Genomic DNA, 24,389 nt, shown 5'->3' on the forward strand with positions numbered 1-24,389 from the left:
CGTAGAATTCCGGTTATAAGCCCTGGGCTTATACAACTTCGTAAGGGTTTTTGGGTGGGCTTATAAGCGCAGGGGCTTATATTCGGGAGGGCTTATAAGCGGAAGGAAAAAAAACTTTTCGAAAAGAGCCTCGGGAGTGTTGATCGAAATACGATTTAAAGTTAAAAACGCACAAAAAAGCAACATTTAGCCCTGTTCAGTACTGTCATCCGGTAGAGGGGGGCTTATATCCAGGGGGGGGGCTTATACCCAGATGTAATTTTTTGTTTCCAGGTTGATGGGCCTATAACCGAGGGGGCTTAGAAGCGGGGGGACTTATAACCGGAATTTTACGGTAGCTGTTTTGGAGGAAGTGGGATAATAGGAGGGAGGGGGAAGGTGAAGGTTGGGAGGGGGCTGGTGCAGTCTCAAGGGAGATGAACCGCTACAAATGAGCAGACGCGATAAGATACAAGATATATAATTTTATCATTTTGAAGTCATCATTTTGTAAACTTTTCCTGTCGCCATTTTGGAAGGGGGGGGGGGGGGGGAGCCTGAGTTAAGAACGGTTTCAAGACATTGAAGTTTTCAATGAATTAAGTCGGAGGTAGGACATTTACATACATTTCCTAAATTAAATATGAATGATGTTGTCACGACGTGAAAAGCAATCAGCAATCAATGGAGTGGTGGTCAGCGGATATTAAAGGCGCATGAGACCGCATGTTGACCATAATACTGCTTTATAGCTATGTTCGTTCGGAATTCGTGGAGTAGCTTTACGTTTGTTTGCTTCCTTTAGAAGACCGAACACGAACCTGCCAAATTGACTGTTCTAATTCTACGCGAATTCTTGGCCCGCTTTTATTGTTACTCTGATATTAACGATTTACCGCAGACGTGCCTTAATTGTTCCCATCCTTGAATGTATGCTGACGATACCAGCATTACTTATGCAGACAAGGATGTAAAGGAGATTATAAATGATTGTCTTAACAAAGATTTAAAACCTGTTAATACATGGTTGTTTTCTAATAAGCTTAGACTGAACCTGACTAAGACCGAATTCTAAGTAATAACTTCAACGTCAAGCTGTATTATACGCGCGGATGTCAGTTTTGCTCATTGCTCGTGTTATATGTTAAGTCATCGAATTTGGTGTATATATGACGCTTTTTGGATATTTTGTTAACGGGATTTGTATTTAAAGCTGTCTGTTTCTTAAGGAGGCTCATAACGGTTTCCAGCGCACTTTTCCAGCTCTTTATATCGGCTTTGATGGGTCAGTACTACAAATCTTTGACATCTTTATCAGTTGCTGCTTCAATCATAATATCAAACAAATGTGCAATCATTGCTGAACAAGTTTTGGTCATTTTCATTTCATCACCGGTAACCATAGCAACAGTAGAAACTGTTTTCGAAAATTTAAGATTGCTCTGAACCCCATGTACAGATTTAAAAAAAAAAAACCTTTGCCTTGCATATTGTATCTTAACATGCTGATCATTATTCCATCATAAAAAATGGGGTCACGGAGCTCGTTTTTGAGTAATAAGCACTTAAAGCGAAAATTAAGGGTGTTTTAACAGGTTGTGTCGTTGTTATGGTAACTTGTTATGTCAAGAAAATAATCATATCTTGTTCACCAGTGATTGGGTAACCGTTTAATACCAAAACTGTTGTATCAACTGAAAAAGAGTTGTAGTATTGACTTGTATAAGTTGAGGTGCTAAAATATGCAGGAAACTGTTTTCAGCCACCAAGTGCGGGGAAAGTTAGTACGTGCAGACAACATTAAAAAAATACAAAGCATGAATTATTCCTTCACAAGAAACCACTAGTACTGGAACAGAAAACGAGGCATTTTAATGTAGGTAATGTACGCGTACTAAAATTAACGCGAATTTAGGAAAAAGTTCTGGTCAAATGCTTATAGTAAAAAAGTTAACATACATAAAATTAACGCGAATTTTTGAAATTCGCGTAAATAACATTTATCGTAAATTTTCTATAATAAGGTAGTTACTTTCGAGTAAGACACTCCTTGTCGCCCCCATTTTTTTTTTTTTTTTTTTGCAGCGCCGTGTTAGGATCTAGATAAATTTCTTTTGCAGGGCTAAAAACGTCTCGGGCTTTCAGAAAAGAGCCTTGTCGTCTCCAATTGACGGGGCGTTGCGTGACGCTCCATTCATGCAAATAAAGCCGGGTTTACACGGGCAATTTGAGACTCGCACACCATTCGCCACCCCTGGACTCCCTGCTTTCCGCTAGTTCTCAACAAGGAGTGTCTTACTCGAAAGAAACTACCTTATTATAGAAAATTAACGATAAATGTTATTTACGCGAATTTCAAAAATTCGCGTTAATTTTATGTATGTTAACTTTTTTACTATAAGCATTTGACCAGAACTTTTCCTTGATTCGCGTTAACTTTAGTACGCGTACATTTTGTTCGCGTTCTAGTGGTTTCTAGTGAAAACGAATTGAATTAAAAGAATAATTCATGCTTTATTTTGGTTTTAATGTTGTCTGCATGTACTAACTTTCCCGCACTTGGTGGCTAAAAACAGTTTCCTGCATTTTTCTGCACCTCAACTTTGACAAGTCAATACTACAACTCTTTTTAAGTTGATATTTTAGTGAAATTTACCAAAATTGTGCGAGACTTTTCGCCACCCCTCCTTCCCTAGTTGTCAGCAAGGACTTCAAAGAAACTAATCATTAATGCTGCGCTAGTAAAAACGAAACAACAATGACAACAACTTTCGCTTTGAAATCGACATCACTGATCAATCAAATAAAAAGGCGGAATGCTTTGTAATTATTTGATACAGCCATGCACTTCCTTGCGCGCTTTTCTCGGTCGGGCACAAGACGTATCCGGGCCTGAACGCTTAAGTAGGTATGATAAGTGAGGTAGTCAACAGTTAATTTATCGAGAAATTCAGCCGTTTTGAAACCGTTTTTCTCTGCCGGAAGCTTCCAAAAGTGAAGTCAAGGAAAGGCTAAAAACGATAACTACCAAATTATAAAATTACATAACTTTATCTCCTCGCATGTTTATTTCTAGTGGCTCATACACCACTTTCATAATGGCGGCCAATTTATTTATTCTTTTATATGTATGTTAATTAGCCCTACTGGCCTCGTCAGCATGTGAAAAATTCAATAGAATTTTTACTCTAAAACGAGGCCAGTAGGGCTAATTAACATACATATAAAAGAATAAATAAATTGGCCGCCATTATGAAAGTGGTGTATCTCCTGCACGACCTCGACCAACCCCCACACCACCCCCCCCCCCCCCCTCACCCTGCGCCGACAAGACCTTAACACAAGAGTCAGTAAAATTTGTGTGTACAGACATCAAACAACTTTTTCTTTTATTTCTCTTCGACCTTGCAGTGGTCCAACAATCATCCTTGATAATCTCGACCCGGGAACGTGACGTTCATTGGTCAAGTGACATTTAATGGTCGCTTTTGGGACGTTTCTCGACCCAGGCCTTGATTCCTGGGACCTCCAGAACACGCTTGTAATGCTCCACCAATAGCGGGAATTTATGCAGTTGTTCAGGAACAGTTGGCTCGCCACGCGTGAAGATGTTCATGAGGTCGAAGAAATCGATGTCAGGGTAACTCAGCTGCAAGGGATAAAATGATAAGAACTTGTAAAACCAAATTGAGTGCAAGGATGCTAGTACGGCAGAAGGGCAATTTTCATTGGCCAAATGCAGAGCTAGTCTTCTTCAGGGTCAGGACCCATTAAGATTACGTGGGATTTTATGGAACTGTTCTCTGTGCTAAGTCCCATATATGAGCTATATCTATACTAGGTATGTGCCGCTGTGAAGGGTATGAGAAACTAATCAGTGGTACGAAGAATTAAGTCCAGAATAGTAATAGAACTTGACTCGGAAGAGAAAGAAGCTTCCCTAGACGTGAATAAAATCATTGTGACAATGTTCAGTTGTTGACAGATGGATTTCCATTAAAAACACTTTTAGTGATGCAGTTCTAAAAAGAAGCAAGTCTGGGATAGGGTAGGGATTTTTGGTATCTCGTCTAGTATAGGGTTGCAAAACCAGCTGAAGATGGTCTGGTATAGGGTAAGGGTTTCAGAGTCCCAGCGGCACACCCCCACCCAAAATATACAGAAACTAAAATTCACGTTCAGTCCCGCCTAAAGTTGCTTTATACAACCGGGCCCAGTAATTTGAATTTTGAGTATACAGGGGCAGTTATCGTATAACTGATAAATGTTAAACAATTCGAGGAAGATTTTCTACAAATGAACAAAATTGTTGAGTTTTATTTGTATTTTAAATTTCTCACCTTGTCACCTACAAAGAAGCCCTTGCCTTCATTTCTGTCTTTTAGAATGGTTTCAAATTTCTGGAGTCGTGTCGGAAGAGTGTTTTCTAACATGTCTTTCGTTAATTCTTCCTTTGAAAAATAAATGAAAATAAGGAATGGAAGATGGGAGTACGGACAGCAAGGACAGACGGACAGACACAAGCACGCACGCACGCACGGAGGGAGAGACGGACGGACCAAAAAACAAATATCAAAAATATCAAATGAATCACACAAATAAAAAAAATAAATCCCACTCATCTAACTAACCAAAGTGAGATCTTATGTGTAAAAGTACCTTTTTAGCTTCATCTCTCTCAAAATGAATCTTCCCCAAACCGCTTTTAAGATCTGCAATCCCATCTGTAATCATGTCAGCTAATGCTTCGTCAAAACTATCTGTTGGGCTTAAACCTATGACAACAGAAACACGTCAGTTCAGTTACAGACAAACAAGTGAAATTTGGCCCATAATAATTAACAACAATAATAATGCGGTCTGCATCTGCGGTCTGCAGTCTGCATTTTCACCATTCTCGTTCCCAGAGCCTTCCGTTTCTTTTGGTCACGTGGTCGGCGAAACGAAGGGCTCTGGTAACACTGACTACCGGATGTCGTAAAATCCACGACATCCGGTAGCGCATGCCCACTGCATAAATGTTCGTCTGCGCCTGCTCAGTAAAAGAAAGGGGGAAGGCTGGGGCTGACTGAGACGAGAAGAAAGCGAATTTGAAAGAAGGTACGACATTTGAGTTTGGCGTTCGAAAGAGCTGTACAGCAATCCTTGCTACAATTGTCGGAGGACATCAAGAAACAAGGAATGGAACAGGAACAGGAAGACGGCAGATAGAAAAGTTAGAATCCAGAGCAATTGGAGTCATAGTGTTTAAACACGGAGTCGAGGATATCATCAGCTGATAACATTCCGACGGTTGATGATACTGTGAAATTTATTTATGGCCATGCGGAGGTATTGTAGAAAAGTCAGATCTAAAAAAGCGGCTGAGCGATGAAGTATCATTCTATTGAGCGGCGGTAAGAAATATCACATTGAATTTCAAAGTCTTCAATGTATTCATGAACTCCATTTAGTGTGTATATCTTGTATAAGCTAAGTTGATAGTGAAAATGTTTGCAATATTTTTAATGCAATAAAAAGTACAACCGAGTTATATAGATAGATAGATAGATAGATAGATAGATAGATAGATAGATAGATAGATAGATACTTTATTAACGTGAAATAATCTTAGCTTTACGGCTAGTTTACAGTTATTTCACGAAATTAAAAACTAAAATCTAAATTAATTAAAATATATACAATATAAAAATGCTAGCTACTATAGATAATATAATTATATAATTATTACACCTTACAAAATATGTACTTGTCATTTGTTCATAAACAAAGGTCTGCTTCGTGAATACGTTATTCCAACAAACTCCCAGTGTTATTCGGTCTTTTTCCGGTAACATTTTCAAACTTGCCCGCTACATCTTCAATTGTTTCGATGACCGGAAGTATAACGAAAATTGCGTAGAAGCGTTTCAAATTTTTACCTAATTACGCATGCAGTTTTTATCAGCCAATCAAAAAAATCATATTTTTTACCGTTACCAGGGCCACTACGTCATGTCATTTTAAAAAATACGCGTGGCCCTGGGGAAGAGGATGCATTTTCACCCGACCGTTTTTAACTACTGCCAAGTGTCACCCTTGTTAAATAAGTCTAACTTTGTAGTATGTCACCTAGGAAACAAGTGGCCCCTGATCCTAACAAGACTAACAATAATAATGATGATGATGATGATGATCAACTTGACCAAAATTAAAGTAAGCGACACTTAGCAGTAATTGTTTAGTTTATAATTTATGATGTTAAATTATCTATAATTGTGATTGAATTTTATGAAACTGATTTTAGGAATTCTAATGTTCATCGATTTTTTTAACAACAGCCAAGTATCACCCTCATTAAATAAAGCCTATCTTTTTAGTATGTCAACTAAGAAACTAGTGGCCCTCGATCCTAAAATAACATAAATATAATTTATATAAAAAAATGATATAACCTTTAATGTGTGGTTTCCAGAAAATATCTATACTCCCCCCCCCCCACCCACAGAAGGGATTGGAAATTCCGGGAGGAGGGGGGGTCACAAAGACTCAAAACTTTAAAGCAATGTATGAAGCTAAATTGGAATTTCCAGAGGGGTGGGGGGGGGGGTCATAGGGCAATATTTTTTCATGGGGGGGGGGGGGATATTTTCTGGAACCACACAATAACAATATAATTATCATTGAATAATAAGTTGCTAGTTAAAATTAATCTGCAGAAATACATTTAATTTAGACTAAAATGTTCCACTTCATCATAGCTCGTTAAAGTGGTACTATGATCAAAATTTTACCTTCCCTTTTCTCTTCGGTTTTTCAAAGTACTTACATTAAATAGTAACCTTGCCAAATTTTAAGTTCAAATTCGAATTGGAAGACCACTTATTTCACGCGTACACTTCGGCTTTGGCTTGCCGCCATTACTAGATTCAAAAATGTCCGAGGACCAAATAGAGATCTGGAACTAGTTGGGGCGAGAGCATGCTGACGTCATATGCGCATCAACAAAATGGCTTCTTCGAAGGCTGGAGTGACCGATCTGGAAAAACATTGGTTTTCTTTTTAATCTGTAGTGATGTAGAAGCCGTATCTACTGCGCAAATGTTTTTTAAACATACTTCAAGGCATCTCCAGGTCACTTTTGCACAACATAGTGGCAGAAAACATTTCAAGAGGCGAAATTTCGTGACATCTTAACTCGCCCGAACCACGCAAGATGAATAATAGATCGTCTGATAACTTTGAGGGAAACTTGTACTCTTGGAAATGCTTTATAGATATTTTTCCCTGCAACCATTGTGAGGTTAACTTCTTCAACTATCCAAGGGAAGTGAATAGAATAGAACGCTTCGAATTATCTACAGTGAGTTTACTGTATTCGCTCCTTTTTAGAAGCAAAACATTGGGTGAGTGGCGTTTCTGTTGCTCAAGCTCTCGTGTTCTAGAATAGTCATTTTTAAATTTATTGTAAATACTTCATGTCAAAAAGGTAATTTTTGGGCAAATCGGCCTGTATGTTCCTGAATTATATCCTGTATTGTACAAATAAACTTAAATAAATTCGCACGAGGCGGTACATTATGTGAAAGTACATACAGAGGATGCAAAGCTTAGCAATATCTTTTTACTGATTATATGTACTGAAAATGTTTCCATTGTAGTCCTCTGTATACACTGTAGTCTTAATAAACTCACCAGCACGTCTTCAGTGTTGGTCACTTGTTTATTTCTGTCATGCAATATAAAACACTACAGTAGGACTGTACTTCATTGTGCACTTATAGTATTCATTAACATTTTTTGAGAAGTAATCTCAGGATAGAACAGTGTTAGCCTGTCTCAGAGACATACATGCTATCCGGATTTTACTCAGTATATCTTTATTATATTTAAGTACAACAGGGGCCATGAGCTATAATTATGACCTGTGCCAATCACTCATGCTGTGTGCAACAGAGCACCGTTGAAATCCTAGCTACTCTTTATTTTGAGTTTGCAATATATTTATTTTTGGCATGCTCTTTTTGTTCATAAGTTGAGAATGTAGTAGCCAACAATAAATCATGTGAATGTGCCAGAGAACCCCTGAGCTGCTGATCCATCATAATTTCTAACACAAGTACAGTCAAATCTGTACCATAAATAAAAATGTTGTATTGATTGAGGTGAGGTGGCCTAAGTGTAAGTTGTCGGACTCCGGATCAAGCGGTTCAGGTGTGGACTCTTACTGGTGTCATTGTGCTGTGTTCTTGGGCAAGACTACTCTCATGGTGCCTCCTCTTCAAGTGTAGAATGGGAACTGGCAAATTGATGGTGTGACGAGGGCATGCAAGTCTAGTTGCTTGGTGGGCAACTAGACTTGCATGCAGACCTTGCCTTTTTGTAACAAGAGGGCAATTTTGAGGTCACACAGGACCCTTGCAACCATTATATATGTATTTATTTAAAGAGTATACACGAACTGCGAAGCCGACAACAAATACAGTCAAACCTGTACCATAAATAAAAATGTTGCATAGCAATGGGGTAGTTGTTTTGATTTAGAGGGGTGGTGAATGGTCCTTCAAAAACTGCGGGTCTCGCAAAATTTTAGCGAAATTTCAGGGGTCTCGCCGTCTCGAATTTTTCTTTGACGCCTTCTCGGAGTCTCGATTTCTTTTACAAGGCTAAAAAGGTCTCGGGCTTGCAGAAAAGATATCAGTCCCGCCGTCTCGCAAAGTCTCGCATTAACCATTCGACACCCCTATTTAGGTGCGGTGACCTAATGGTCAGTGCACAAGACTCTTAATCAAGCTGTTCAGGTGTGAGCCCAGACCAGTGTCATTACATGTATGTCCTACTTAAACCAAGATATGCTTTGGCCTGATGGGCAAGCAGGCTTGCATGCAGACTTTGCCTTTTTGCATCAAGGGAGCAATTTATTTAGGGTGGTATACGGAGCTGGCTTGTTTACAGTCACGTTAAGTTGACACAAGATTAGTCCCAAAATTGAACTTTCAATTACATACACATACTGCAGATGCACAATGTACTGCCAGTGATATTCTCTAGAAAGAGCCACTGTCATATTGCATATGCATAAAAAAAATATTTGCATAAAAAAATATTTTCTTGAGTAGATGCCAGACCCCGACTCAACGCAGGCTTCATTTAAATGCCGGTTCAAAACTGGAAACGTTTGATCAAGGTCCCAGTGTTTGTTTGAGGTCCAGGTGTTCCTGTTTATGAACTTAAAACTTTATACCCTTAATATTATTTTACTTGTTCCCATGTTGTGCATATATTGTTTGAGTTATTTTTATCATCAAAAAATCACGGGGCCAAGAGGAAAACAAATGGGTGAAATGAATAAGAAAAACTACTCCTACCCAGTTTTGCTGCTACTTGTGGGACAGTTTCATAACATAATCAGTAAAATAGAGTGAAGGACTCTATACAGCATTCAAATGGTTTTCTTATTTTAAGAAACAGGAATACTGAATGCTGGCTGAAGCTGGATGTCTGAAGTGTTATTACCCATTAAAACACTTAGTTTTAAAAAGGTTTATTACCTGTATTGTTATGTAGTCAAGGAAGGTAAAACTGTATAAAACCCAAGGAACTAAATCCATTGATCACCTGCACCATCTTGTTGACTTTAATTTTTCTGTATAAATTTTACATTATTTCATGTTTATAAAGCTTTTTTCGGAATAAACAGCTGAGATAGATTTTATGCCCATGGCGTGTATGATAGATTACAAGAATGAAAACAACAGTAAAGATCATTTCAATCCTTCGCAAACGGCAATAGCAACCTATATGTATATATATGCAGAGCTCTCTATTAATTCAAACATTGCAGACATTTTATCCTAACTATTCAATGTCGTTCTCATCATACCATGTATTCAAACGAACGTAGTCCATGAATCGCCGTTCCTCTTCGTTCTTCGAGGCTTCTTCGATTGGACAAGAAGACGGCAGCTTCGTTGTAGGCATACAGCGCCAAAACCTCATCGATCGAATGAAGTATTTGCATACAAACATTGCCCTTTAGACCGACGTCAAACGGCTTTAAATTCTCATTATAAGAAACGATACCGCTAAATTGCAATGTCTCTTCGTTGCGGCTCTCTTGGGTTTCGCCACCGGGCAAACTAGACGAAGAATTTGTCGAAGAAATATCTTTTATAACCCTGTTAATTCTCAGTATATTCTCTCTTGGAACACTCGAAGCTCGAAGCGACGATGCGCATATGACGTCACGGACCAACTCATGCGTAAATCCGCTTTTCAGTACAGTCGCTGGCTCACTTTAGACGTCCGAGTAATGGCGGACGGGTTTTCCACGATTTTCGGCAAGCTATTTCAAGGCTTATATTGCTCGCAACTTCCTAAATTCAAGCGCGCTAGTTAAATATAGACTTATTGAACAAATTGACTTTAGAAAAAGACGAAAAGAAAAACAAAAATTTTGGTCATAGTAGCACTTTAAAAATAGCTGTGAATGCATGGCCATGCACTGAGACAAGTCAACCAACTATGTGTATGGCTGTGTGGCAACTTTTGCACTAAAATCACACATCCATGCATTAAATGTCTGCAAGTTTAATTAATTGATGCCCTTTAAAAGGAGATCAAAAATTGTATACCGTAAAATTCCAGTAATAATTAGCCCTGGGCTTATACAACTTCATCAGGGGTTTTGGGTGGGCTTATAAATGGAGGGGCTAAAATATCCAGGTGCAGCTTAAAAAAGGAAAAAAAAATTACAAAGCGAGCCACGGGAGCGTTGATGGAAATATGTTTTTTTTTTAGTTCAGTAAAAGTCATAATAAAATCAAGCAGCAATTAGCCAGTGTTCAATAGTGTTCAATCTAGTCGGTCCCAAGGGAGTACACTTTAGAGAGAGTTCACTATATGGTGTACAGAGCAGACATGTAAAATCAGCGGGTCGGTAAGACGTTTTGTGCCTTTAAATATTTTTGCTTTTTTACAAATGGTCAATCACAATTATAATGCTAAACAAGGGACAATTTTTGTGTGTGTGTTTTTCTCAGAAGCAGCCAATCACTGCTGAGTAGCAGTGTCTCAGGTATTGCGGTTCCAGAACATATCCATACTCCCCCCACAGAAGGGATTGGAAATTCCGGGTACTGAGGAGGAGGGTCACAAAGACCCAAAACTTTTAAACAACGTATGAAGCTAAATTGGAATTTCCAGAAGGGTGGGGGTCATAGGGAAAATCCCTTCCGTGGGGGGTATGGATATTTTCTGGAACCACACATTTTGTATACCTTTTTTTCATTTTTGAACAGCATTTAAAGTATTTACAAGTAAAGTTACAAATATTATCACATCATATTGACACTTTTAGTTTAAAATTATATTGTCACAACTAAAAGTATAGATAAGGTGGGTTACAATGACATATTGAACATGTTTTGTTCAGAACTTGCTATTGGTTGGTGAAACAATTTAAAAGCAGAATTTTGTTTAACTGGTTAGCAAATTTAAATAACAAAAACAATGTTTGTAAGCATATATCTTCCAAAATCAATATTATATACCTGCTTGTTTGCATATATACTTCGTAATTGCAGAAGACTGTCCGAGGACTTTTCCTTCAGGAGTAACAATAAATGGCACTTGACCGAGTGGAGGCCTGCCAGCTAAAACAAATGACATTAATAGACTCAACAAAAGGAACGTTTAAGGCTAACAATATGATTAAGTTTTAAAAGCAACACATTTTCGATTTTTAGTCGTGATTTTGCCTAATACCGATAGCAAGTCATTCACATATCTGCCAACTCTCCAGATTTTTCCAGGAGTCTCCCGGTCGGATTTTCAGAGAGTGTTTATACATTGTCTTACAGTGATATCCTTAAAATGCAAAGATTTCTGGACGTCTCCAGATATTTGTACTCTAGGGGTTGGCAGGTATGCATTCATTGGAAACATGTACAGTTGAGCCACCTGGGAGCATTTCTGATGAACACCTCACCCCCCCCCCCATACCCCCACCCCAACCCTGCTCAGTCACAAACGCTCGCTACCACCCAACTGCTGAACAGATTAGAAAATGCCGACAGACAGCTGATTGATCGAGGTCACGAGCTTTCTTGCCTCTAGCTCTCAGAGGCGGCTGTATTCGCAGGCTAGGGCTTTCTAGATTATATCGCGTAGGTCTTCTTTTAACTACTTTAACAGATCTCATGATAAAAGCAATTTTACTACACGAATCATCGGGATGCCAACAAAATCGACAAAATCAAATCCGAATATTTAATTTACGCGATGAGCACTGCTTCGAGTTTGGAAAATAACATGTATAATAAATCTACTGAGTGAAAAACAAAGGTAGCACATCAAAATCGTCGACTTTTTGCGAAAGAGGCTAAGAAACCGATTTTTATGAGATAGGTGCATGCCAGACTAAATCATCATTTTCTACTCACATGCCTTCTCCTTCTGCCACTCTTCACGATCCCCAGCGACCGAAAAACGAATATCTTCGAATTCTACATTCGCAGCAGCGAAGGCAAGTCGACAAACTTCGCCTGCACCACGAACATCGAAATAATAAAGTTGATAACCCGGCATTTTCTCTGATTTAAGTCGCTATGAACGGAGGCAGAGAATCAGTGACCGCTTAGAACCGGATCAGAACGGTTACTGAACGTCACACAACGCACTCTTGTACTTTTGGGTACCACATAATTATGCTGACGCAATGTTTGCCACGTTGTAAATGACAAGTCATCTACACGAGCTATTTTCATATGTGACAACATTTTTTTGTCACACTCTGTTTGTCACATAACAGCTATTAAACTCACCAGCTTGGCAACAAATATATTTTTCACATAAAAATTGACCAATTTTTCTCATCTACACGAGCAAATAAAAGTTGTCTAATAAAAATTGCTCATATAAACCCGGCTTCACTGCAAATAACAGTCATAACAGCTACCCTTGCAAGGAGTGCGTTGTGTGACGTTCCAGTAACTCTTTCAATATTCTCGGAATATTCCCGGGGTATCGAACTCAATCGAACACCAATCGTTCGATTGGGTTCGGTAATCGAACATAACCGAACTCACAATAACATTTGGTCAATCGAACTCAATCGAACGTTCGATTACCGAACAGTGAACAATCGAACTCAATCGAACGTTCGATTACCGAACAACCAACAAACGAACTCAATCGAACGTTCGACTACCGAACAGTGAACAAACGAACTCAATCGAACGTTCGATTACCGAACAACCAACAATCGAACTCAATCGAACGTTCGATTACCGAACTCCTGTTTGTTTATATACTGCGTCAAGAACCCGAAGCGATTTCCAGGAGACCCGGGAGCGGGACTGCGTACATCGAAATTACATGTACTGTAGAAGGTTATCGAGAATGTCCTTTTGGCGTTGATGTGGGAGAAGAGTTTCGAATTTTTAAGAAGATCGGTTCCAAAGGACGAGCGTTTAAAATGACTAACACTTGATTTCAAGAGCCACGGCTGGGGCAGTCGAACAACGTACTCGTCCAAAAAAGTTTTTGCTTATTACGATGATTTCGATCTTAGGAAAAAAATTGTTTTACTTGTTCACTTGTTATTTTTGTCATCCATGTTAAAAGTAAGCACTTCCTACAATACTGGAAATTGCTCTTCTCCTAGCTTAATTAACTTATTTAAGTACACGACCCCACCAGCTCTGCTGCATTCATTCATTCATTCGTTCATTCATTCATTCATCCATTCATTCACTCCTGTCAACGTCGCTTTTGGCCACCCTCGAGGGCTTGGACAGACTGATGGCGGCAGCGTTTTGGCTTCTAATAATAATTCTTCGCTTATTGATCACAACTGCCTGTGTTGCAGTGAATGAAATCAGTGCAACTTCTGTTTGAGTGTAACGGTGAAAAGCAGGGCAGAAACCATATCCTTCCTTCTAATACAGAAATGTAAACAATAGTGCATTTCAATTATTTTACCGTCGTTTTGTTCTCTTCTAGCTACCAAATATATTTTACTAAAAATTGACATTCAGTTCGATATTTGGATGTTTTTATATTTATTCCATTCAATAAAAGTTGATTTTGATTAGTCCTGCGTGATTTACTTATCAAGAGAAAAGGCGTGTTTAAAACACGAAATGACGAAATGGCGAAATGGCGAAATGGCGAAATGACGAAATGGCGAAATGACGAAATGATACTGAAGATAAAAGCTAAAGTTATACGATATTACCGTTCTACTGGAATTTTCATATGTTGTCGAATTTATCCTTGTAGATAAGTCCCGAAAAATAAAAGAAACTGCAATCACAAATTCTCCGTCACGTAGACCCGTCACGAACATCTGGGTAATTTGGATTCCAGTCTCTCCCTGTTAACAGGGCGCTGTTTGATATGCCTAGGACATTCTTGATCGAGATGTCGGCGTTTCGTTTACACATTGGAAGAAAATGATTTGTTTATCTCGTATTTGCCACCGAGTCTCGGCTAAGAAGTAATGCTTTGAGCTCCAACATTTACAAGAAATGGATTAACAAAACCGAACCTACTTCGCGATAAAGTTTATACACGATATCAGTGGCAAACGTTCTTTGTACAGAAACGGAGTAACGTTCGATGTCTATATCAGTCCTTCGGTACAATGTAAGCTCTGTAGTGCAGTGCGGATACTGATAGGCAACTTGGCAAGTACTAAATGAAAAAAATATCCTGGTTTGCTGCGACCTTTCAGCAATACGTTCAATTTGGCCTTGTGATAAGTGACAAGTATTCATTATATTCCTGGGCAAGAAGATTGAAATGTTCCCTTGAAATAATTCAGTCTAGACATGTAAACAGAACTGCCTTGAAGTTCAAAGGGAAACCAAACTATATTATTTACGTGTATTTATCTTATCATTTTGCAAATTTCGTCATTTCGCCATTTCGCCATTTCGCCATTTCGCCGTTTCGCCATTTCGCCATTTCGTGTTTTAAACACGCCCCAAGAGAAAGATTTCGAACAAATTCGAACCCGATTGAGTTCGATTGTGTTCGATTGGTTCGATTGGTTCGAAAATCGAACTCACAGCAAAATAGATGTTCGATTTTGTTCGATTACCAAACCCAATCGAACGATTGGTGTTCGATTGGGTTCGATTGATTTTTGGTTCGATTTTGTTCGATTGGATACCCCGGAACTTAGTTGTGACTATAATTTTAAACTGGGAGGTGCGGTGGCCTATGGTAGTGCGCTGGACTCGCTGGCCTAATGGTTAGTGCGCTGGACTCGGTGGCCATGGTAGTGTGCTGGACTCGCTGGCCTAATGGTTAGTGCGCTGGACTCGGTGGCCAAGGTGCGCTGGACTGGAGAGGTCCAGGTCGAGGCGCCGGGGTATTGTGGTGTGGGAGACACACTCCATAGTGCCCTCTCCACCTACAAATGGGTACGGGGGACAAATGTGGGGGGACCCGGAGAGAGTCCCATCAGGGGGAGAGAACGCTGCTGCACAGACCGGGAGCTCCAGCAGATGGGCCACTGGCGAGGCCCCACTAAGGAGAGTACTCACTGAGTACTTGTGTCACAAAAGAAGGTACACAACCTCAGACACTGCTACTAGAGTGATTGGCTGCCGAGAAAAGAACAAAAAATTGACCATGGAAAAATTGAGACCAGAGAAAAAACACCGTCACCACCCACTGAGCGCGCCGCCAAGTGACCCCGCCCGACCGCTGCGCAGTGTCAGAGCCAGGGGAGCCCGCCACCCCCGGCCCCGCAGTGGGAGAGAGCGACGATGAGGGAGTGGGCGGGGCCGGACCCTGCGGAGGAGAGGAGAGGCAGCCGAGCGCGCGACAGCGAGGGGAGAAGCGAGGCGAGGAGAGAAGGCGGTGGCGCCCCGACTGCACTCCCACCCCCGCCCCCCCCCCCCGGCCGGGCCGGGGCGAGGGCGGCCCGCCCGAGAACACGCCACGCCCCCGTGTCGGCCCCGCCCCCGCCGGGCGCCGAGGGGCGAGGGCGGGAGGGGCGTAGCCGAGAGGAGGGGGAAGGGGACGCGGCCCCGCCTTCACCAGAGAGAGATGATCCCCACGTGACGTCGTCGTCGTCGATGTAGATAGGCACAGCGCCCGGGCGAGAGGGCCGGCCACACACCCGACGAGCGGAGCGCGCGCGGCCGAGAAGGACGGGAGAGGAGAAAGAGGACGAAGAGAAGAACGAGGACGGGAAGAGAGAGGCAGACCAGGAGAGGAAGGAGGACCTAGCCGGGCAGCAGCAAGCCCGGGACGCAGAGACGCGCAGTCCGCCCGTCCGTGGTGGGGGTGGTGGTGGTGGTGCGTGCGTGCGTCCCGCCGTCCGCCCCCCCACCTCACAGGAGAAGAGAAAACACCCTCCGACACGACCAAGAAGACAAAAAGAGAAAGAAGGAAGGGAGGAGAAAAAAAACAAAGAAAAACCCCCAACATCGAGACCCCCGTGCGCCGGACAGAGGGACACCAGAGCCCCCTACGGCCCGTCCTCGCGAGCGGTCACTTGACAGCGAGGAAGAAAGGCGAGACTAAGGACTAAAACCCAGGGACGGCGTGACGGACCGACAGATCGGCTCCAGGAGTTGGAACCGATCAGGTGTTACACGGGACCGTCTGAACCCGGTCTGAACGGATAACTGAACCGAAAGAGGTCGGACCTGTAGAACGGAGGCCACAAGACCGGATCCGTTCGGAGCCGAAGATAAGTTGAGTAAGGAGACGAGGAGCAGACACTGAAAGGGTGAAGAGAGAAAAAGGACAAAAAGAAGATGAAGAAAGAAATAGAGCAACAAGAGAAAAAAAAATAGGCGAAGGAGCCCCAACAAGATAAAAGGGACGATGCCGAAGAGAAGAAAGAATACGAGAAGGAAAAAAGAGTGAGTAGGAAAAAGTGGGTGCGGTCAGTGACGATCATGAGAACGGGGAGTGGCGGGGTGAGGAGCGAGCGAGGGAGGGAAAAAAAAAAAAAAAGGCGAGGGGAGGGGGGGGGGGGGTGGGGGGAGGAGGAGAGAAATAAAAAGCGAGAAAAGATAGGAGGCAAAAGGACCCACCAACCTCTTAGCGCGATGCGAGCGCGAAGGGTGAGAAAAGCGAAAAAAAAAAAAGTTTTTTTGAGAAGGGGTGGAAGGACAACTGTCGTCCCCATTTTTTTTTACAGGGAGATAGAGAGGGAAATAAAAAAGTCGCAGAGAAGAGTGTCGTTGATGGGGTTGCGTGACGCTCCACATGCAAAAAGCCGGGACACGGGATTTTTATTGACGATTGGTGAAAATATATTTGATGTGTGATGACAAACAATTTTGTCAGCACCAAAGTAGTGCGAAGAAATCTTGGACAGGAGAGCGCGCGCACAGTGTTAGTGGGAGTTGGAAGAGGGGACCACAAGACGAATTTGCCACGTGTAAATGACAGTCATCTACACGAGAATTTTCGTATGTGACAACATTTTTGTCGCACCTATGTCACATAAAAGCTAGTCGCCAGCGCAACTAAGTAATAAAAAAGACCAATTTTTCTCACAACGAGCAAATAAAAGTTGTCTCATAAAAATTGCCTGTAAACCCGGTACTGAAATAACGCGACCCTCGGGGGCACCCTATATATTTTTGGGTGGGGTGTGCGCTGGGAATTGAAACCCTTACCCTATACCAGACATGTTTAGTTGATTTTGCAACCCTATACTAGACTAAACACCGAAAATCCCACCCTACGAAGACTTATTAGAACTGACACTACAGTGTTCTAATGGAAACCATCTGTCAACAACATTGCTGCGATGATTTTATTTACGTTTAGGAAAGCCCCTTTTTCTTCTGAGTTTCTATTCCTATTCTGGACTTAATTCATCATACCACCGATCAGTTTACCGGCAAATAATACCCTATTCTACACCAAACCTCTCTGATTAGCGGCACATACCTATATAGCCCATATATCGCAGCTCCCCCCCCCCCCCCGGATTGCTACAATTTCAAGGAGTGGTTGTGTGACGTTCCAGTAACTGTTCCAATATTTACTGAATATTATACTCTCCATTTAAAGCCAATTTCATCAGCGAAAATGTCGGGTTACAAGCTTTATTACTTCGATGTTCGTGGTAAAGGAGAAATTTGTCGACTTGCCTTCGCTGCTGCGAATATAGATTTCGAAGATATTCGTTATCCAGTCGCTGGGGATCGGGAAGAATGGCAGAAGGAGAAGGCATGTGAGTAGAGAAAAATTATCAGTTTTAATAAGTCTGGCATGGGCTAGTCCAATGACCTATCTTATAAAAAATCGGTTTCTTAGCCTTCTTCGCAGAAAGTCGACCAGTTTGATTATACCTTAACTTGATATAACTTGTGCTACCGTTGTTTGTTTTACTAAGCATATTTATTTTATACTACAAAACTCGAGCAGCTGCATCGCCTAATATAATATTCAGATTTTGTCGATTAGCTTTTAAACAGGAAAACATAAAAATTAGTTGACATCCCGACGATTCGTGTAGCAGAGTTGCTTTGATCATGAGTTCTGTTCAAGTAGTTTAGAGAAAACCTATAAAGCGGTATAACATAGAAAACCCACGATATCCATCAATCTGTCGGGCAGCAGACTTTGTCAACAGTCAGTCTACGCATTTGGCCGACATGATTCAGCAGTTGGCTTGGCAAGCGTGTGTGCCCTAGCGGGGTAGGCGGCGGGGGAGGGGTGGGGGACGTTTTGTCTTCAGTCAGAAATTTTGAATTCTTCAGCAGAAATGATACCATGTGGCTCAGCTGTTCTTCAACATGAATGACTTGCTATGTGTATAAGTCGAAATCACGGCTAAAAACCGTAAATGTAGTATACATTTTTTTTAAAAAACTTCATCCTACCCTTTGGCCTTACAGTGCGTGTAAATGTCTATTGATGTTATTTGTTTTAGCTGGCAGGCCTCCCCTCGATCAGATGCCATTTATTGTTACTCCTGACGGAAAAGTGCTTGGCCAGTCTTGTGCAATAATGAAGTATATATGCAGACAAGCAGGTATATATGTTGATTTGTACGACATATGCTTACAAACAGCCAATGTTTTTGTATTAAAATTTGCCTACCAGTTAAACCAAAGTCTGCTTTTAAATTGTTTCACCAACAAATTGTGTTCAATAGGTGACGCCTCTTATCTTGCTATGCCTTACACCCCTTTTACTTTACTTGTCAGTGGCGGATCCAGGGGGAGGGTCCGGGTGGGCCCGAGTAGTGTCCTGCAAAAACTATTCAACAGTGTTTTCCGAATCAAGGACCCCCCTTATCACAAATTGCTGGATCCGCCACTGCTTGTAAATACTTTGCTGTTTAAAAATGGGAAAAATGTAGACAAAATGCCTCAGACGCTGCTACAATACAGTGTTTGGCCAGCTCTGAGAAAAAGCGCTCTGAGAAAAAGCGCAAAAAAATAAAGTCTTGTTCAGAATTCTAATTGTGATTGACCATTTGTAAAAAAAAATAAGGCACAAAACGTCTTACCACCCACTGATTCTACATGTCCGCTCTGTACACCATATATACCATTTTAATAAGTCGTGACACCTTTTTAAATTTTTAATTTTCCGCGAATGACGTTGTTAATAAAATATTTTTCTGCCCCTCGTCGAATTCAATAATTATTCTTTTTTATCCGGGGTTTTTTTTATTTTTTTTTTATTAATGTCATTCGAAAAAAAATAAAATTAAAATCTCTTTTTTAGTATAGTGAACTCTGTTTTATTGACCAACTAAAGCTGTTTGCCTAAGAGTGTCCACCATAAAGAGAGTTCCGTACGTTACAGAAGTAAAAATCGGCCAGAACCAGCCAACCAACCGTGTTCAACTTAGGCCTGCCTGCCTTTCAGTGGTTGCCGCTTTGACTGATAGAATTTACTGTAGATCTCGTTTCTTAAAATACATCAAAGTTGCAGGTGTTATGCATAGCTGTGTGTTTTTAGTGCCAAGGTTTGATACAGAGCCATGCACAAATCTTGTACATACAGTCAGCTCTCAAGGCAACACCACTGTATAAGTGGAAACCTGGCCCTTAGAGGGTCATAGGCATCGGAGCAAAAGGGTGAGGGGGTTGTACCCCCTCAAACAAAAATTTTGGGGGCTCAGCCCCCCCCCCCCCCCCCCCCCAATATTTTGGACCCGAAAATATCGCGAGCGCAGCGTAAAGATTGGTTTGTCAAGATATTCCATCTCGTGAGTGAGTTCAAACATCTTCGAAACTTCCTTGGAAGTCTTCGGGAAAGTTCGGAAAAGTTTGAAAGATGATCGGAAACGTTCGTATGACCTTCGAACAAAAATCGGGTAATCTTCGGAATTCTTCCAACTGCTCAGAAAACAAAAAGTTGCTAGAACGAAAAAAAATGCTCCAAATATGAAAACCTGCCGAGATTTTTGGAACAGTCTTAGTCCCCCTACGTTCCAAAACGCTCCACCGCCTCTTGGGGGCACACATGTTGTTTGTGCCTTTGGCTGAATTTAATTTGTTTGTCTGTCTCACAGCTCGAGTCATAGACTCGAGCTCCTGGTCCTGAGATCAACAATGTGCACCTGAGAGTTCTCTGTTTGCAACTTTGGATGCTTATAGCAATAGCAAACTCATTGGGTACAAATAGCCAGTAAATAAAATTGATGTCACACAACGGCATTTCACCATGGATGGAGGGTGGCGTTCAAAACATTGTAAACAGGGAGGCATTGCCTCGAGATCCAAAAAATTAAATTGGGCCGACTTTAATTTGTTTGTCTTTAACTGAACTGAATGTTTCTCTTTTCATAGGTTTGAGCCCAACAGATAGCTTTGACGAGGCATTAGCTGACATGATTACCGATGGGGTTGAAGATCTCAGAGTTGGTTTGGCCAAGATTTTTTATGAGAAAGATGAAGTCAAAAAGGTATTTTTACTCATGAGATTTCACTTTGCCAAGTTTCGGTGAGAACGTTTTATTACTATTTTATTCATTGTGTGATTCATTTTTTGTTTTGTTTTTTGTTTTGTTCTTTGGTCCGTCCGTCCGTCCGTCGTTCCGTCGGTCTGTCTGTCCGTCTGTCGGTCCTTTCGTTCGTTCGTTCGTCCTCCGTTCGTTCGTTCGTTCGTTCGTTCGTTCGTTCGTTCGTTCGTGAGTGAGTGAGTGAGTGAGTGAGTGAGTGAGTGAGTGAGTGAGTGAGTGGAGGAGGAGGTAGTGAGTGAGTGAGTGAGTGGTGCGTGCGTTCGTGCGTGCGTGCGTGCGTGCGTGCGTGCGTGCGTGCGTGCGTGCGTGCGTGCGTGCGTGCGTGCGTGCGTGCGTCCTTCCGCTCGTTTGTTCGTTGGTTCTTCCGTTGGTTCGTTCGTTGCATTTTTCGCCGTTTAGTTCAACTTCTTATCTTTTCATTACTTCCGTGCCAGGGTCGTGTTTACATGCAAGCGTGCGTGAATACATAGTGAGTGTGTGCGTGAATACGTAGCGAGTGTGTGTCTTTCATTCTTTATTTTCATTTATTTTTCATAGGAAGAATTAACAAAAGACATGTTAGAAAACACTCTCCCGACACGACTCGAGAAATTTGAAGCCATTCTAAAAAGCAGAAATGAAGGCAAGGGCTTCTTTGTAGGCGACAAGGTGAGAAGTAACAAGAAAGGGAAAAAAAAATTCAGCAACAAAGTTTATTTGTAGAAAAACTTCCTCGAGTTGTTTGACTTTGATCATTTATACATTATTTATTGCCAATGTATACTCCAGATACACATTTTAGAGCGTTATTTTCATTAAAATAAAATGCTGTGCCCGGTTGTATAAAGCAACTAACAATGAAGTGGCTTTTCTGCAGCTATTCCTCGTGTTCCGGAAGTTCGTCTTGCGAACTATTACGGACAAATCAGCCAAGGGTGGATTAAAAAGTATGAGAAACACAATGCAGTTTCGAAAAAAAATCCAAAGGATCTCAGAAAACAGTTATACAAAGTCCCACTCAATCTTAAGTTGCTTTCTGTGTCCTGGGTCCTGGCCCTGCAGAAGACTAGCTCTGAATTTGGCCAATAAATTTTGCCCTTTCTGCTGTAGTAGCATCCTTGAGCCTCTCCCTGGGGTTTCAGGGAACGTGGGAAATTGTGGGAAAGTGTCACCTGCAGCTCTACTGTCAGGGCCCATTAGTAGACTTTTTGCCAACCATGCGATCCAACTATTTTTCTTGTCACCTTTTTACGCATTTTTATTCTGTAATTTTGTCACACATTTTTACCCTATATATTTATTCATTCGCGCCACTTTTTCAGTATCACTCGTTAAAGGCTGTAGTTTGGCAGCCGAAAGCTTATCTTTTAACAAATTTTTAACCAGAGAACGCTTAAAAAAACATTTTACTTTATTAATTTTTATCCCTTGCAGCTGAGTTACCCTGACATCAATTTCTTCGAACTTATGAACCTCATCGCGCGTGGGAAACCAACTGTTCCTGAACAACTGCATAAATTCCCGCTATTGGTGGAGCATTACAAGCGTGTTCTGGAGGTCCCAGGAATCAAGGCCTGGGTCGAGAAACGTCCTAAAACTGAGTTTTAAACGTAACGTGATCATCAAGGTTATTTGATGGACCGCTGTAAGGTGGAAGAGAAATAAAATAACTTTTTGGGTTGTTTGATGTCTGTGCACACAAAAGTTACGACGTGCTGACTGTTACGTAAACCTCTTCTTTGTTGGTGGAGGGTGAGGGGGGGGGGGGGCGTTGGGGTCGTGAGAGAGAAGAATCGCTAGAAATTAACAGACGTGAAGAGATAAAGTTGTGTAATTTTATCATTTGGTAGTTATCGTTTTAGCCTTTCCTTGACTCCACTTTTGGAAGCTTTCAGCAGCAAAAAACGGTTTCAATCGACCGAATTTCTCGATGAATTATGATTACTGACTACCCTATTTAATAGAGGCGCGGTGGCCTAATGGTTAGCGCGCTCGACTCCGAGTCAAACGGCCCGGGTTCGAGGCCTGGCCGGGGCGCTGCGTTGTGTTCTTGGGCAAGACACTTTACTCTCACCGTGCCTCTCTCCACCCAGGTGTATAAATGGGTACCGGCGAATTTACTGCTGGGGGTAACCCTGCGATGGACTAGCATCCCATCCAGGGGGAAGTAGCAATACTCCTAGTCGCTTAATGCTACGGAAACCGGGATAAGCTCCGGCTGCATGGGCCCCATGGCTCGGAGACAGACGTTACTTTACCCTATTTAATATACCTACCCGGGCATACCTACTTTAATTTAGCGTTCAAGCTCGTCATATCTTAGGCGGAAAATGTTTTTTAAAATTAATTTTCACGTTTTTACTCCGAAACATGTTCGAAACTTGAAATTTGAGGGAAATTATACGAATGACAACTTAAGCTGAGGTTCCACAAGCGATTTTTATATAGCAGTTTTTATGTGACAACTTTTATTTGCTTTTGTAGATGAGAAAAAATGGTCAATTTTTATGTGACAAATAAATTTGTTGACAAGCAGGCGTGTTAGCTTTTATGTGACAAATAAAAGCTCTCATATACGAAAATTGCTCGTGTAGTCGACTCGTCACATAAAATGTGGAAAACATTGCATCAAGATATGTGGTGCCCGGTCTCCCAATCTCCCACTGGGCACTGTGCGCGCGTATCTCTGTGCTGTCTCTGCTGTCCAAGGTCATTTATGACGCACTTATCTTTGGACTGTTGACAAATAATTGTTGTGTCATATATCTACACGATCAAATATATTTCTCACATAAAAATTGTCCTTGTAAACCCGGCTTTAGTAACCAAGCATTAACGTGGAAAACAGAAGCCTGATCGCCAAAACACTGACCGAACAAGTTAGTTATGTACTTTGTGTAAAAACATAACAAGTTTACTTCCCATACAGTGCTCCTGGGATACCAATCTACTAATCGATATCCAATCTTGTCGCTTGAGTCCCCTTTTCTTCTGGTCAGCAACAAGCATGCGCAGTGTTCTCGTTGTCGATTGTCAGCCAATTAGGTTTGAGCGGAATAAATTCTGATTCTATGCACTATCGCAGTAGTTCATGAATCGAGGACTTTCAAATCAGACTTCGGCAGTGTCGGCCTTGGCAGATTGTGCCAGCATAATTTTTGGCAAAATTGGAGCAAAAAAGCATACTTTTTTAAACGACCACTGCTACGGCATAATTAGCAAATTTGACTTTTTGGAGCATAAAAAAGTTAGTAAATAAGGTGTACTTTTTACAGAAATAAATTAAATTTAGGAAGCATGTTCTTGCAAAGCGTGTTTTTAGCTACACTTATAGTAGTCGTTGGAGGCATTTTACAAACGGTTTAGAGATGGGGATTGACAGCTGACGGCCGAGACAAACTGCCATAAAACACAAATTAATTTACTACAACAACAGTTTATTTGAAAAACATCATAGTTTGGTGACGTTATTGCGCGCCTCCATGCACAG

General features: G+C 41.4%; 2 protein-coding genes across 3 annotated transcripts in view; one reads left to right on the plus strand and one right to left on the minus strand.

Annotated features, from left to right (window-relative positions):
- Window positions 1–22,586, plus strand: part of LOC144666432 (glutathione S-transferase 1-like) — a 26,146-nt gene extending 3,560 nt beyond the window's left edge. The window contains exons 1-5 of one of the 2 annotated variants that reach the window (XM_078527868.1): window positions 17,960–18,172; window positions 18,875–18,976; window positions 20,748–20,863; window positions 21,458–21,568; window positions 22,334–22,586. In XM_078527868.1, the coding sequence (XP_078383994.1) occupies window positions 18,028–18,172; window positions 18,875–18,976; window positions 20,748–20,863; window positions 21,458–21,568; window positions 22,334–22,507 (648 nt within the window). In that variant the 5' untranslated portion in view covers window positions 17,960–18,027 and the 3' untranslated portion in view covers window positions 22,508–22,586. Of the gene's footprint in view, window positions 1–17,959; window positions 18,173–18,874; window positions 18,977–20,747; window positions 20,864–21,457; window positions 21,569–22,333 lie in introns of those variants that run through there. The other variant, XM_078527869.1, reaches the window with a different exon arrangement.
- LOC144666431 (hematopoietic prostaglandin D synthase-like) lies at window positions 3,352–12,617 on the minus strand. Its single transcript, XM_078527867.1, has 5 exons — window positions 12,402–12,617; window positions 11,511–11,612; window positions 4,639–4,754; window positions 4,320–4,430; window positions 3,352–3,628 (listed from the first exon to the last, which is right to left on the minus strand). The coding sequence occupies exons 1-5, from the start codon at window positions 12,544–12,546 to the stop codon at window positions 3,455–3,457; spliced, it is 648 nt and encodes a 215-aa protein (XP_078383993.1). The 5' UTR covers window positions 12,547–12,617; the 3' UTR covers window positions 3,352–3,454.
- Window positions 22,587–24,389: the final 1,803 nt, after the last annotated feature.

The sequence above is a fragment of the Oculina patagonica genome, chromosome 9, assembly GCF_052425735.1.
Source record: "Oculina patagonica isolate OP01 chromosome 9, crgOcupat, whole genome shotgun sequence".
NCBI classification, from domain to species: Eukaryota; Metazoa; Cnidaria; class Anthozoa; order Scleractinia; family Oculinidae; genus Oculina; species Oculina patagonica.

Coding starts and splice junctions, on each gene's coding strand:
- LOC144666431 (XM_078527867.1), bottom strand. CDS start 12,546: ATGCCGGGTTATCAACTTTATTATTTCGATGTTCGTGGTGCAGGCGAA. Junction 4,755..11,510: donor GTATATATGCAAACAAGCAG/GTATATAATATT, acceptor CTGTTGTCATAG/GTTTAAGCCCAACAGATAGT. Junction 4,431..4,638: donor AGAGAGATGAAGCTAAAAAG/GTACTTTTACAC, acceptor TATTTTTCAAAG/GAAGAATTAACGAAAGACAT.